At 37.4% G+C, this 14125-nt stretch overlaps 3 protein-coding genes across 6 annotated transcripts; 1 reads left to right on the forward strand and 2 right to left on the reverse strand.

The window, feature by feature from the left end:
- Positions 1-3075: 3075 nt before the first annotated feature.
- LOC125588537 (ubiquitin-conjugating enzyme E2 11-like) lies at positions 3076-4696 on the reverse strand. 4 transcript variants are annotated; one of them, XM_048760005.1, is made up of 5 exons: positions 4479-4696; positions 4295-4373; positions 3719-3846; positions 3516-3620; positions 3076-3425 (listed from the first exon to the last, which is right to left on the reverse strand). In XM_048760005.1, the coding sequence occupies exons 2-5, from the start codon at positions 4362-4364 to the stop codon at positions 3282-3284; spliced, it is 447 nt and encodes a 148-aa protein (XP_048615962.1). In that variant the 5' UTR covers positions 4365-4373; positions 4479-4696; the 3' UTR covers positions 3076-3281. The 4 variants fall into 4 exon arrangements, with proteins under 4 accessions (XP_048615962.1, XP_048615979.1, XP_048615933.1 ...); XM_048760022.1 differs by having other exon boundaries at positions 4295-4375; positions 4448-4582; XM_048759976.1 differs by having other exon boundaries at positions 3076-3620; positions 4479-4651.
- Positions 4697-6325: 1629 nt separating this feature from the next.
- On the forward strand, positions 6326-9848 carry LOC106427875 (putative zinc transporter At3g08650). Its single transcript, XM_013868593.3, has 6 exons — positions 6326-6513; positions 6985-7544; positions 8165-8449; positions 8536-8664; positions 8735-8832; positions 8925-9848. The coding sequence occupies exons 2-6, from the start codon at positions 7080-7082 to the stop codon at positions 9739-9741; spliced, it is 1794 nt and encodes a 597-aa protein (XP_013724047.2). The 5' UTR covers positions 6326-6513; positions 6985-7079; the 3' UTR covers positions 9742-9848.
- Positions 9849-12643: 2795 nt separating this feature from the next.
- LOC125588594 (protein RETICULATA-RELATED 3, chloroplastic-like) lies at positions 12644-14069 on the reverse strand. Its single transcript, XM_048760097.1, has one exon. It carries the CDS (start codon positions 13916-13918, stop codon positions 12896-12898), a length of 1023 nt encoding a protein of 340 aa, XP_048616054.1. The 5' UTR covers positions 13919-14069; the 3' UTR covers positions 12644-12895.
- Positions 14070-14125: the final 56 nt, after the last annotated feature.

Consider the following 14125-nt stretch of genomic DNA (forward strand, 5'->3'; position numbering starts at 1 on the left):
AAGGTTTGGTAACTCAGAGAACCTTCTTTCAAGATTTTTCAAGAACCTTTGCATTTGCACATTGGAATTGTAGTTCTAGGCAACCACTTAAGAGACATAGGGTGTGCATGCACCTATAGTATTTTCAAAAACTTGTATATTTCTTAATAAATTTGATATTTATGGTCAGTGATGTGTGGAGCAATCTAAAGCAACCTTATAATGTGTTTGCTTTATCACATTTTTTGTTATCTGTCTTGTTTATATGTTGTGTATGTGTCTCACTCCAACTCAGATGAATACAGAATTGGGATTCTAGGTGTACTTTTCATAAGTTTTCATATTCAATTGTTGAAATAAGACACAAGAGAGGAGTAAGTGCATATAAGTTGTGCTCGATTATGATCACATAATAGCGTTTACTAAAGCCAACAAATGCAGTTTTAATATATTTGGATGAGAAATAACGTTTATGCTTTTTCCTTATTTTCGACCACTTGAGTCTTATCATCCCATGACGTACTTCTGTGTCCAGCTTCGTGCAGTTGACTCGTACTTGGTTTTATCAGTCTTGTACATATGAGCTATCTCTGGCACAAGAGGATCATCTGGGTTCGGGTCTGTCAGCAACGAGCAAATCGACAGTAATACCTAAATAATCATCATCATCAGCATTAATAAATAATAAACATAATCGGCTGAAAAGTCTTCTTTGCGTTAAAAAAAAAGGTAACAGAGATACAAAAGGTCAATCCTTGGAAATGGTATAAGAGCAGGACTCCACTGTTCTTTCAGGAGATCAAAGCAAATGCTTCCAATGCTGTTGATGTTTGGACAAAGAGAGTAATCAACGCAAGTATAGTCTTATAATTATTTCAATATTACTCGAATGGTTTGCTACAAATCTCATTGATTTGTTTTTCCAATCTATCAGTCTCCTATGTACTCATTACTCACCTTTACATTGCCAGATAGACTTAACAACAAAATAAAGAATTTTAACGATAGATCTTCTTGACAGTTGTAGAACAAATTTAAATTAAGGGACATGCGTAAGAAACTTAATTTCTGACTGAAGAAATTTTGAATTGTCAAGAAGATTTGTCGGAGAGGAGGGGTATATCGTTGACCTCACATGAAACCTAACATTTTGATCGAAAGTTGCATCACTATAAAAGGTGTTAAACACGACATAGCCCTCCTTTGCAACAAATCTTTTTAACAATTGTAGGGATAACCACTCATTTTTCGAACAACTTTTTCGCCTGAAAGATTAAGTTTCTTACTATATCCCTCAATTTTAATTTGCTAATCCGCTCCCATTATGCAACAAAATAGGTTATATTGTTGCCTTCACATGAAACTTAGTTCATAAAAGAAATTTGCATCACTGATAGATTGTTAAGCACCACAACAAATGTAAAAGTAAGAACGCATGTTGAAGAGAAAACTGATAGATCAGAAAACTAAATTAAAGAGATTTGTAGTAAGGCACTCCAAAACGTGACTGGTTTGTTGTTAGCTGCCAATTAAGAGAATATTTATAGATTGAAAAACAAATTAAATCCAAACAGTTATCGTTGTCAGTAGTCAACGCATTTTATTTTATTTTTGCGTTAGATTACGGTACAAATTTAAGAGTACACAACGAAAAAACGCTCAACGAGAGTTGACTATTTACTCAAATGAATCACTGAATCAGTGTGAGATGGACTTGTTCCCATATCTAATGAAGTTACAAAGCGTAAAAAAAAGACTTTTATTATTCTTTTTTACATTTTCAGCGACCAGGAAATATATATTTTTGGCTCAAACAATATTCTACGTTTCTTTTTTTCTTTATAGTTTTGAAAATCAACCTCTGACCAAACTTTTAGTAGTCTCTTCCTTAATATTATTAGATTTCATCAACTTTCTTAGGATTAGGAGGACGAATGCGTATATATAGGAATGTCAAACAGGTTGGACCGTCCCGTCCCGTCCCGACCCGCCGCGGACTCAGCATCTCGCAGGTCCAGGCGGTCCCGTTCCGCGCAGGCTGCGGTCTAGAGAAAGCCGGCCCAGTTCCATACCGCCTGATTGCACAGTCCCTTACAAGCCGTCCCGCGGGCTGGACGCGAAAGGAGTGCAGCATGACGTTTCTCGACGCTGCAGGCTGCTCCAGTAACCACTACATACCTAAGTGCACATAATGAATGATATATGAACATATGACCCATCTACTATTGGAGCTTAACAAAATTTTACATATATTGGTCTTGTTCTGTATTTTTTTTTTCTATTACAACTTGTGCTTCATTCACCACAACAATATCAACGACACTCTTTCTCTAAATTCAATCCTAAGAGAATGTATGTTGAGGGTTACAGTTTGATCGTGAAGTTAGTATCCTAACCATCCTTTAATTCTATCAAGATTTGGAGCCTATGTTAGGAGTTCTAAGGAGTATCAAACAATGGGCGCCCGTAATGAAACCCGTAATGAAAAGCTGGAATGCAAATGAATTGGTATCAATGAGCGCAGGAGCACCGTCGATGAAGAAACCATGATCGGAGCTGGATCTTCTTCTTCAATGGAGAGTTACTTCGCAAACTTCTTGTTATGTTTTCACGAAGCTTCACTGGAGGAGATAGAAGGCGAAGGATAGACAGGAAGCATCATCGAAGAAAAAACCATGGCCGGAGCTTCATTTCGTGCGGCGGCGACTCCTCTTTCACTCTCACTCGCTCTCTCTTTTGTTTTTCTGGTGGCCGATCAAATTAAGAGAGAAGAAGCTGCGGGACATTAGGGTTAACCGCGGTCTTCTTCGGTCCATCCCGCACAAAGCCCATCCTGCGAGGCCCGCGACATTGCAGGATAACAGATCTTAGACCCAAGCCCGCCCCGCCACAGGTTTAAACGAGCCTATCCCGCGGACCAAGCCTTCCTTCGACATCTCTACGTATATATGTACGTGCCTTACATCAACTATTCTTGAAATCATTACAGAAGAATTTTCTCATAATTTGTTGCAATTTCTTAAACTGAAACGGATATTTTTCCAAACTTTCGCTATTCACAAGGTTTTTGCAATTGCAATTCCATACACAAGCAAATGAGGAGAGGTAATTCGATGATTAAAACCTTAAGTAACGTGAATAATAATGATATCAGCAGAACAGAGGAGTAAGAGCATATAAGTTGCTCAATTATGATCACATAATAATAGCGTTTAACTAAACCAAACAAATGCAGTTCAATATATTTAGATGAGAAATAACGTTATGCTTTTGCTTGTCTTCGACCACAACTTGAGTCTTCATCATCCCATGGCGTACTTCTGCGTCCAGCTTCGAGCAGTTGACTCGTACTTGGTCTTATCCGTCTTGTACATATGCGCAATCTCTGGCACAAGAGGATCATCTGGGTTCGGGTCTGTCAGCAATGAGCAGATCGACAGCAAAACCTGTATCCAGAGCATCATCACCCGCATTAACAAACATAAACAGTCTTCTTTGTGGTTAAAAAGGTTGACAGAGATACAAAAGGTCAAAACCTTGGATATGGTAAGAGCAGGACTCCACTGTTCTTTCAGGATATCAAGGCAAATGCTTCCGTTGCTGTTGATGTTGGGATGGTACACCCTAGTCTTAAAAGACACCTGCCAAATCAGATACACACATCCATAAGATCGCTAACAAACGTGATGACCGTGAACTTAAAAGATGATTGAGTTACTGAGAACAAAAAAAGACAAACCTTTGGTGGCTTGAAAGGGTAATCCGGAGGAAAGTGAATGGAGACCAAAAAGACTCCTCCAGCGTAAGGACTGTCAGGAGGTCCCATGATAGTTGCTTGCCAATGGAACATGTCCTCAGCCACAGGACCTAACATCAATTAAAAAAAAAACGTTACAAATACGACTCAAATCTCTTCACTAGACACAAAATCAAAACCATGCTTAGCTCTGGATACTCTTATAAGATTATAACTAAGTAATCAAGAGACAAATCGAAAAGGTCCATAAAACACGCAATAAACCAGCGTCAATCAAAGAGACTAAAAATCAAAGCTTTGCCAGAAAAATTCAAACCCATAACTTAGATAAATGACACAAAGTATTGATCTTTATCATGCCCTAACAAGCTAACTACTTCAAAGTAGAGAAGGTAAGCAAAAAGCTGCAGTCTTTGGTACCAATCAGTCAATTCAAACACAAAGTAATGATTTTTATCACATGCTAACTTTCAAAGCAGTCAAAGTAAAGAGAAAGATTCTCAGTCTTTGGTCTGGTGAAAATCGGATTAGAACTTTAGAAGAGGTGGGGAAGAGTACCTGCGCTGCAGTTAGAAGGAGGATCCTTCTGCAAATCCTTAAGCTCTTTCAAAATCCTCTTCGAAGCCATGGCTCAGACCTGCACAAGGGAACAAGACAAAAACCTTAAAGCAACCAACTTTATATAACGCAAGAGATCACAGAGGAAAGGTGAACGAGCGATCAGAAAAGAGTAGAGATTAACCGAAGAAGAAGTGGATCTGAGAAACCGATGAGCTTTCTTTCTTTCTTTTTTGTTAATGGCGTGCAAAAGAGAGAGAACGAATAAGAATCCTCGCACCTCTCTCCCTACTTCCTTTTTCTTTATAGTCAAGAGAGAATGTTCGAGACGGCACTCGAACCTTCTGATTCGGCAAGCAGCTCCGCGTGCGTTACATATTTTAATTACTACCTCACTTGCTTGCTCCAAGGCCCGCCCATAAAATTAATTAGTGAAAAATTAAATTATTATCAATTTTTATCATAAGACTGAAAATTAAATTATGCAATCACAAATACATTTGCTTTGGATAGATGAATTACAATTTACAAGCACCTTTCATCTAAGTCCAAGTTTATATTCTAAAGAAGAAAGCTAGCTAAAGAACCCCATCTCTTCTCAGATTGTTCATGTCCATAAAATAGGCCCAAATTTTAGAGCCCATAACCTTAAAGCCCATCAAGACTTGGTGATGCCAAAAAAGGATACTGGAAATTTTATTAACCACACACAAATAAATAAACAGTCTAAGAACTACAACAATTCAAGGACAATTTCAATTTTACATTAGTAACACATAATAGAACTACTAAAAGGTTTATCCCCAAGAAGAAGTTGAAAGCAAAATAAATAATGATTTAACATAAATAAAGAAATAAACCAATCTAAACCAGGCTATCAGAGCTTCTGATCATCTCAAGTGAAGGTGTTGTTCTGTCGCAAGTTGATTACTTATACCATCCTCATCAATTTCATAGGGAATCTATCACCTTCATCTACCTCTCCCTCTCACCGAATATTTCAATGAGTTTGTAATCAGTGGCGAAGCTAGTAAGGGAGGTCTGAGTGCACATGCACACACTGTTTTCTTGTATTTTCATTTTTTTTTTTTGAAACTTTTGTATTTTCATTTTTTTCTAAGACAAAGTTACATAATAGTTAGATAATTGTAAAAACTCTTTTTGGTGCACCCATCATTAATTATTTTTCGTTTACCAGATATTTCAATGAGTTTTGGAATGATAAATCCAAATTCATTCCTCTGAATATAGATCACTGTTTATGCACCCATCATTAATTATTTTTCGTTTACCAGATATTTCAATGAGTTTTGGAATGATAAATCCAAGTTCATTCCTCTGAATATAGATCACTCGAACCATCAATTTTACAATAAAAGTCAATCGTTTTGTGCAACGTGGTTGCATGCAGCATGCTTCATGTGAAAGTTTATTGCATAGACTCTTAATTTGCTTTCTTCTTCTGTTTAAGACGGATCAGCGCTTATATATAACAATATATCCATTGTTGATTATTAGAATATGATCCAATGATAATACACATGCACTATAATAATATCGACAGTAATGCGACATCGTTACATATTTACATCATATTCAGCTTTAGCGTCGACATTGTCACATTTCGTCATTTTAACAAATTATCTGTATATATACAAGATATATTTGCTATATTTTGTAGTAGTTACGATTTTGTGCACACAAAAAAAAGTAGTAGTTACGATTTTTTTTGTGATGATATAGACAAAAAAAAAATCTTTGGAACTGGAAATCGATTTTCAAAAACCATCTTGTAATATTGGGAAACGGTTTGTTGTAAGTTAGTTGATAAATATATTTAAGATTCGGATATTTTTGAGTTACTAGAAGTTTAATCGCCGAGCTTATAACGACTTTCCTAACAAACTGCAGGTTAATTTCATCCCTTTTACATAACAAACCGACCATTTCCGAAGATTAACAAACGTGAGGGACCTTATTTACAATTATTTAATAATAAAATAAGATTTTATTGAAAAGTGTATAAATCAGAGGACTTTTGTCTGTTATAATTTGACTTGATTGACTCCTAAGCGTTAGGGTTCGGTTCCTTCTTCTTCCTTTTGTCAAACGTTTTCTCAATCATCCCCTTGACTACACATCGCCAAATCCTCCTTCATTGGCTGTGCTCATCCCCAACGAATCCAACATTCTCCGAGCTTCGATTTCCTCCTGTGCTGGTAAGCTCCACGATCCCGTTTCTGTACTGTCATTGATCTGGGTTTGTTGTAGAATGTATTGATTGGGATGATGGTGGATCGAATCGCCAAATTCTGCAATTGGGTTTGCCAATTTTGCAATTAAAAATCGCATTTTTCCATTTAATGGATAATGAGAACGATTCTGTTACGAACTATGTGTGATAAAGATCGTTGCTTTGTTGTTCTGCGTTTCTTAATGATGATATTATTTATTTATTTTACTCTAAAAAAATTGTTTTAATTCGTTTTTATTTGTTCTATGATTTTCACCAAAATACCATATTTTGATCAATCTGGTGCACATGGAACATAATCATGTTACGGTTCTGTCTGTTAAAATCGATGAGTTTGAGTTCTGTTTTTTTTTTGTAATCTCTATCAGACAAGGCATCATGCTCATTGAATTTTTTTTCAGTGAATTGAAACTTTTTCTCGTGATGTGTTAAACAGGAAACAGTCATCTCCTCTTGATGCAGTTTTGATTCCACAACGCCTTTGGAGTTTATTCGATTTCATTTAAATTTAAAAAACTTGCGTCAAATCAAATGATGCATTCAGGCTGCAAAAAGCTTCTGCTGCTTCTATTCTTATTCATCGCTGTTTTCATTGGAAACACTAACGGAGACACTCAGGAGGAGATCTCGCACAAAGCAAGAGCTTCTCCTGATGGAAACACTGGAAGAAACGTTATAGACGGAAGCGGTGTTGAGAAAGCCTTACATGACATTGGAATGGCTGATCAGAAGAGAGGCAGCAGCCACAGCAAAGTTTCAGTCTCAACAGTTGTATTGTTCACCTTGGCAATGGCTGCTGCCACTGGGTTAGGCGCAGTGCCGTTTTTCTTTGTCGAGCTCGATCCTCAATGGGCTGGAATATGCAATGGCATGGCGGCTGGTGTGATGTTGGCCGCTAGCTTTGATCTTGTGAAGGAGGGGCAAGAGCATGGTTCTGGAAACTGGGTTGTTACTGGTATTCTAGCCGGTGGGTTGTTCATTTGGCTCTGCAAGCAGGTAACTTCAAAAATTGATTCTTTGGTTGTCCAACCGTACTGATTTGCGTGATACGATAGTATCTCATGTGTTGACAGTTGACAGAAACCTACATTCATGTAGTTTCATCTTCTATTGACCTCAGAGTTGTAGAATATTATGACTAGGCCTGCGGGTTCGGTTTCTTCTGATAGTTCGGAATTTGGTTAGTTTAGGTCGGTCGAGATTCTCGCTGAAGTGAACCGATAAGAAATTTTGTTCGGTTTTTGGTTAGTTCGGTTTCAAAATTTCTACCAAAATTTTTAGTTTTCAGTTAAATTTTCTGTTTAAATTGAATAAAATTCAAAAAAAAATTGGTTAAGTTTGTTTGGTTTGGGTTTTTGGTTAAGATGTTTGGTAGTTTTTTAAAAGAAAATTGAACTAACCGAGTATCGAACCGAATTTTTTTTAGTTGCCGAATTGAACCGAACCTTCTAACCACTGAACCAAAAATCAAACTTTTTGGTTTGGTTCGGTTAATAACCACAGGCCTAATTATAACGTTGAGACAAATTCATATCTTTTCTAGTTTTCCTTTTACATTAGTTGCCTGCCAAGTTGCATAAAATCTCATAATTGAAAACTTACTTTACCTTTGGCAGTTCCTTGAACAATATGGTGAGGTTAGCATGCTGGATATCAAAGGAGCAGATGCAGCCAAAGTTGTTCTCGTAATAGGTATCATGACACTTCATTCTTTCGGGGAGGGATCAGGGGTTGGCGTATCGTTCGCTGGCTCAAAGGGTTTTAGTCAAGGGCTTCTGATCACTTTGGCAATAGCCGTTCATAATATTCCAGAAGGGTTGGCTGTTAGCATGGTGCTGACGTCAAGGGGTGTCTCTCCACAAAACGCAATGCTCTGGAGTATAATCACATCTTTGCCTCAGGTTATATACAAACAATGTTCTTTAAATCTGATTACCTTGTCTGTATAACAGATTATTGATTTTTTTTGTTTTTATTTTGTTACCAGCCTCTCGTTGCTGTGCCAGCTTTTTTATGTGCTGATGCGTTTAGCAAGTTCTTACCCTTTTGTACTGGATTTGCCGCTGGGTGTATGGTTTGGATGGTTATTGCTGAAGTGCTTCCTGATGCATTCAAGGTAATTACATGTGCTCTTGTGTGAAACGTTGATGCAAATGCTTAATATCTCTTCTTTGTAACCGCAACAGGAATCGTCTCCGTCGCAAGTAGCATCTGCAGCCACAATATCAGTAGCATCCATGGAAGCTTTTAGCACTCTTTTCGAGAGTTTCACGCATGATTACAAGTAAAAACAATGGAGTTTAACTTTAATGTATTAGCCATTGCATTTGATTGGTTATTTAATTTAACTAAGGCTTCATTTTCTTTACTATGCAGCTCAGAGGATGCTTCTGGCTTCTTCGTTTCACTCCTGTTTGGTCTCGGCCCATTGCTTGGAGGCTTATTTCTTGTTGCGTCGGCACTCACCTTCCGTCTCCAGCACGCTCTCCTCATGGGAGTAGCCTCAGGCATTGCCTTTGTACTCGGTCTCTGGCGTCCTCTTCAACTACTGCTCTCCGCAAAAGTGGGACTCATCCCTCTGGTTACTCTACTCGCGTTTGGAGCCGGGCTGAGCCATGTCACTAGCTCAACCATCCTGAACATTACTTCTCGGAAGAAGTCTCGAGCTGGCAGTTTAATCTCTCCAGTAACTAATTTTCCAACGAGTATGATAACACTTCAATCATTATTAGCGTGTGGAGCGGTTGGTTTCCACGCATTAGCCGAGGGGCTCGCTCTTGGAGTTGCTGCTCCAAAGGCGTATGGGCTAGGCAGACACATGGTGCTCCCAGTTTCCTTACACGGGCTGCCAAGAGGGACAGCGGTTGCAAGCTGCGTTTTCGGTGCTACAGATAGCTGGCACGCAGCTCTTGCGGCGGCTGCTTTGATTGGGTTTGTGGGACCTGTGTCAGCCATAGGGTCTATACTAGCCGGGATAGATTACAGTGGGCTTGATCATGTGATGATGGTGGCGTGCGGTGGATTACTGCCTAGCTTCTGGCAGGTGGTGAAGAGAGCGGTGAAGTTAGAGAGAAAGAAGGGGAGTGTGGGGATGGTGCTGGGAGTAGCGTGTGCGGTTGTGTGTCTGACTTTTACTAGACTGGTGTGCTTGCATACGCCTTATTGCAACTCTGCACCTGAGGCTGTTAGGTGAATGATTCTTGAAAGCAAGAGCCACCTCTTGTGAACTCTCTTTTTTCTTTTCTTTTTATGTTGTAAGATATATCTTTTCTTTGTGAATAAACGAACTCATTAGTTTTATTTGGCAGAATGAACCATTAACATTTACGTTTTTGTGCAAGTAAACCATTGAATCTATAGATATTATGAGCAACATTTTATTTGTCAACTAACTGTTTTTCTTTGTTGGAAAGCTATCAACTAGTAAACTTTTAGGGTTTTTAGAATATGAAATGTAGCATTATAATAAATATATGAATAAATACTTAAAAATATATATAAAAAAATTAAAAATAGTTTCAAACATAATTTTTAATTTTCAAAAAAGAAATTTTGGAAAAAATTTAAACGAAAATTTCGAATAAGTATTCCAACAAAAAAAAATTATAAATAGAATTTGAAAAATATAATTCGAAAACATATTTATTAATTTTTTATTTTTTTAATAACAATTAATTATATATCTAGAGAACGAGTGTATAAGAGTTTTTATGCCACTTAGTAAAGAATGTATTTTTGAAAATGTCCATTGATGGTAAAGATGAAAAGTGATATTGATAAACACAAATTTTCCTAATTTTTATCAACTTTCAACATTTAAAAGATGGATTTAGATGCCATGTCTTTTAGATGACACTCCAATCGATGACAGTCATATTTGGTACTATATTTTTGTATGTAATATTTGTTTTGATCAACAACAACTTTCATTAACCAACAAGGTAAACGAGATTACAACCACGAAAGATTTTAACCCACCATACAAACGATGAGATCTAATACCACCTAGAAACACTAAAAGAATATAATGTAAAATCGTTGTTTAACTAGAAATATCTGAATATTACTAAATTATTTGTTTTTTCTCCTAGCATCGGGAATCCGGTAAATAGATAACTCAGAAGCATATGTTTCAAATCCTTTTGAAAGACATTGCCTTATAAAACTAAAGACCACACATTTTGGCAGCATTGTATAGAGACTAGTGATATATATGTTTTGATTTTGGTAAGGGGAAGCAAGAGGTGCAATCCAATGACTGGATTCGTCTATAGATACCATGATTTCAAGACTCACAACGATGTATCCATCATTCACAACTTCTTTACCCTTACTCAGTTTGCAGATCGCCACTTTTATCCCACATATTATTTTAAAATCTATAATGATCACCATATGTTCACTTTTAAATGTCTTGCCTGGTTTTGGACGTAGATGTTCATCTTATCATCACTTTTCAACCTCTGAATTGCTGATTCCAAAGTATCATAATGGTAAATTTCCTTCACCTTGTTAAGTTCTTCTTCTTTGACATTAAACTCTTCTGAGATTCTACAGTATAACCAATAATGATGACATGAAGCCACAAAATTGAGAAGTTAATTGATTATCACAGATTAGAAAAACAAATTATGTCCACAATTTAGAAACATGGTCAAGCTCCACATGGAATCAGACAATTTAGAACCTGATTGTTTTGTCTACATAATTAAAACGTGTGTTTCACATTTTTTATAGTTTATTTTTAAGAACTAAAACCGAAACAGAGTAATACATCATCTAACATGTACTGCATTGTACAAATTTTGTTTTTTGTAAAGAAATTATCATAAACAATAGGATTGGGCATAATATTCAAATCCAAATAACTTAATACCGAACCTAAACCCAAATATATTAAATACTCGAATGGATCCTAAACTTTAATATCTAAAATATCTACTTATTATCTATCCAAATATCAAAATCGAATCGGTTTTCCTGTTGATCTTAAGTATAATTTTATAATATTCAAATTTATATATTGTATATTATTTTATTTTCCAATTTTGAGGATTTACGATATATTTGGATTTTTATATTTGCTACATAATTTAATGGATACAAATATAAGAATAAGATTTAAATCTCTAACTCCAAAATTCCAAAACTCGAATAAGTTTGAATCAAACTTGAACATGTACACAATTAAAATATATAAGATTATGTGTTTAATTTATTTCCTAATATATAGATTATGTGTTTAATTTACTTCCAGATAATAATAATAATAAAATGTTTATTTGGGTTAATGTATGAAACCGAGATGTTTATTATTTAATTTAATAGTATTATATATATATTCTGAATTTTACTTTTGTATATAATTTAAAATTAAATTAATATATAATATTATTTACTAATGGTGACAAATTTATTTCTATTTTAAAAAATTGTATATCATATTTTTTAAACTGTATAGTAATTTATCAGATTACATTCTTTTAAAAACTTGTAAATGATATTTTTGTAAAAGAGATTTAAATATTTAGTTGAATAATTAAGTTGTTAGCTAACATATTAAGGTACATCGTTAATATAAATGTTTGAATATAATAAATATAATATGGAAGATTAGGTCCAAATAGTTAAAGAACTTTTATTGAATTTATTTTCTTGGTAATGCTGATAAAGAAAAACAACAAACAATGAAATCCAAATATTAGGATGAACCTAAAGAGGGATTAGTCTTCATAAATCTTGCAGCAGCAGCAGCAGCGTTGATTGGTTTTTTGGGATTGATTACAGTGGACTGGACCACGTGATGATGGTGCGCGTGCGGTGGATTACTGCCCAGCTTCTGGCAGGTGATAAAGAGAGCGGTGAAGTTAGAGAAAAAGAAAGGCAGTGTCGGGATGGTGCTGGGAGTAGCGTGTGCGGTTGTGTGTCTGACTTTCACTAGACTGGTTTGCTTGCACACGACTTGCTGCAATTCTGCAGCAGAAGCTGTTAGATGACTTGATTCTTGAAAGCAAGAGCCACCTCTTGTGAATAAGCTCATTAGTTTTAGCACTCGCAGGATGAACCATTTAATGTGTGTAATTAAAACCATTGGATCATGAAAAACCTTTTATTGAATTTATTTTCTTGGTAATGCTGATAAAGAAAAACAACAAACAATGAAAATCCAAATATTAGGATGAACCTAAAGAGGGACTAGTCTTATTTATTCATTCATAAACACAACATAACTCTAAAGTCTTAAAGATTGTAAGAAAAGGAAAGATCACTGAAGAAGAAGAAGGGAAGCCTCTCTTTTGTCCCTATGAACAAGTGAAAACAAAGAGGAAGCGCTCGCTCACAAAGATTCAAACATCCTTCACCTTCACATGAATCTCCGTCTTCTCCTCCTCAACCCCAACCTCACTCTTCCCCTCCACAGACTGCGATCCAGTCATCCTCGCCAACAAAACAAACGACATCCCTCCCACAACATTGTTCACACACCTCAACACAAACACACTCGTCTTAAACACCACAGGCGGCATCGCCCTCGCAAGCAAGAACTCAACTCCATTCAACGTCTGGTACCTCACATTAGCACTCACCCCCATATGCGTCGCCCAAGTCAGCGAGTTCAGCACCGTCGGCGGCGGCTTGTTCGGCGTCTCGAACCCCGGATCCATCTTCTTCCTCAACATAATCAACCCATTAGAGATAGCCGTTCCGACAAGACCCGCAGCTAACCCAACAGTCGCAAAGACCATTCCTTTATACACAAGGGTACCAAAACGGTTCATGACCGTGAACCCACCCTGTTCGAACATATGTCCCGAAGGGCAGTTCTTGAAGATTCCGGGCAACCTCTGGGAGACGCCTGCGGTGGCTGAAGTGGGAGCTAAGAGGTACATGAGCATGAAGTTGAGAATCGAACCCACGACGAGGGTTGAGAAGACGAAGTCTAGCTCGTTTAGTCCGAAGTTGGGACGCGACGCCATGTCGCCGAGGACACAGGCGGTGACTCCGACGAGCTCTTCCATGAGGACCTTGAAAGGGAACTGAGGGTCTGCTGAGACTCGTGATCTCCATCCTTCGATGAACATCCCTATTGGTCCCCATGAGGAAGACGATGATCCTTCTTCTCCTCCGTCGCCTCCTCCTCCACCACCACCTGAGGGTGGATTACCGAAGTTACCACCACCGCCACCGCCGCCTCCGGCGCATGGGATTGGGAGGTTTGGAGAGGAGAAGTTGGTGTGGAGTGAACATACTGATCCGCTTCGTGGAAACGAGACGGCGATTCTTGGATCGCGCGAGAGGTTGATCGCTCGCGGCGGAGGTAGATTCGGATTCGATTTCGCTGACAGATGAAGGCGCGCGATAGCAGCCATCTTCTCTCAAGGGAGGATGTTGAGATAATCTAATAGAAAATGGCTTTGTTCAATGATTGAAAGCACGGCGGACACAGTGTTTTGGGAACCTCACCTACATTCTAACAAAACCCTACTTCTTGTTGTTGTAATAAAAACTCAATCGGCTCATTTCCCACGTGCGAGTACTAAAAGCAGCTCCCCCACGTGTCATAAGGCTCAACTACT

Source organism: Brassica napus, chromosome A1 (assembly GCF_020379485.1).
Source record: "Brassica napus cultivar Da-Ae chromosome A1, Da-Ae, whole genome shotgun sequence".
NCBI lineage: Eukaryota > Viridiplantae > Streptophyta > Magnoliopsida > Brassicales > Brassicaceae > Brassica > Brassica napus.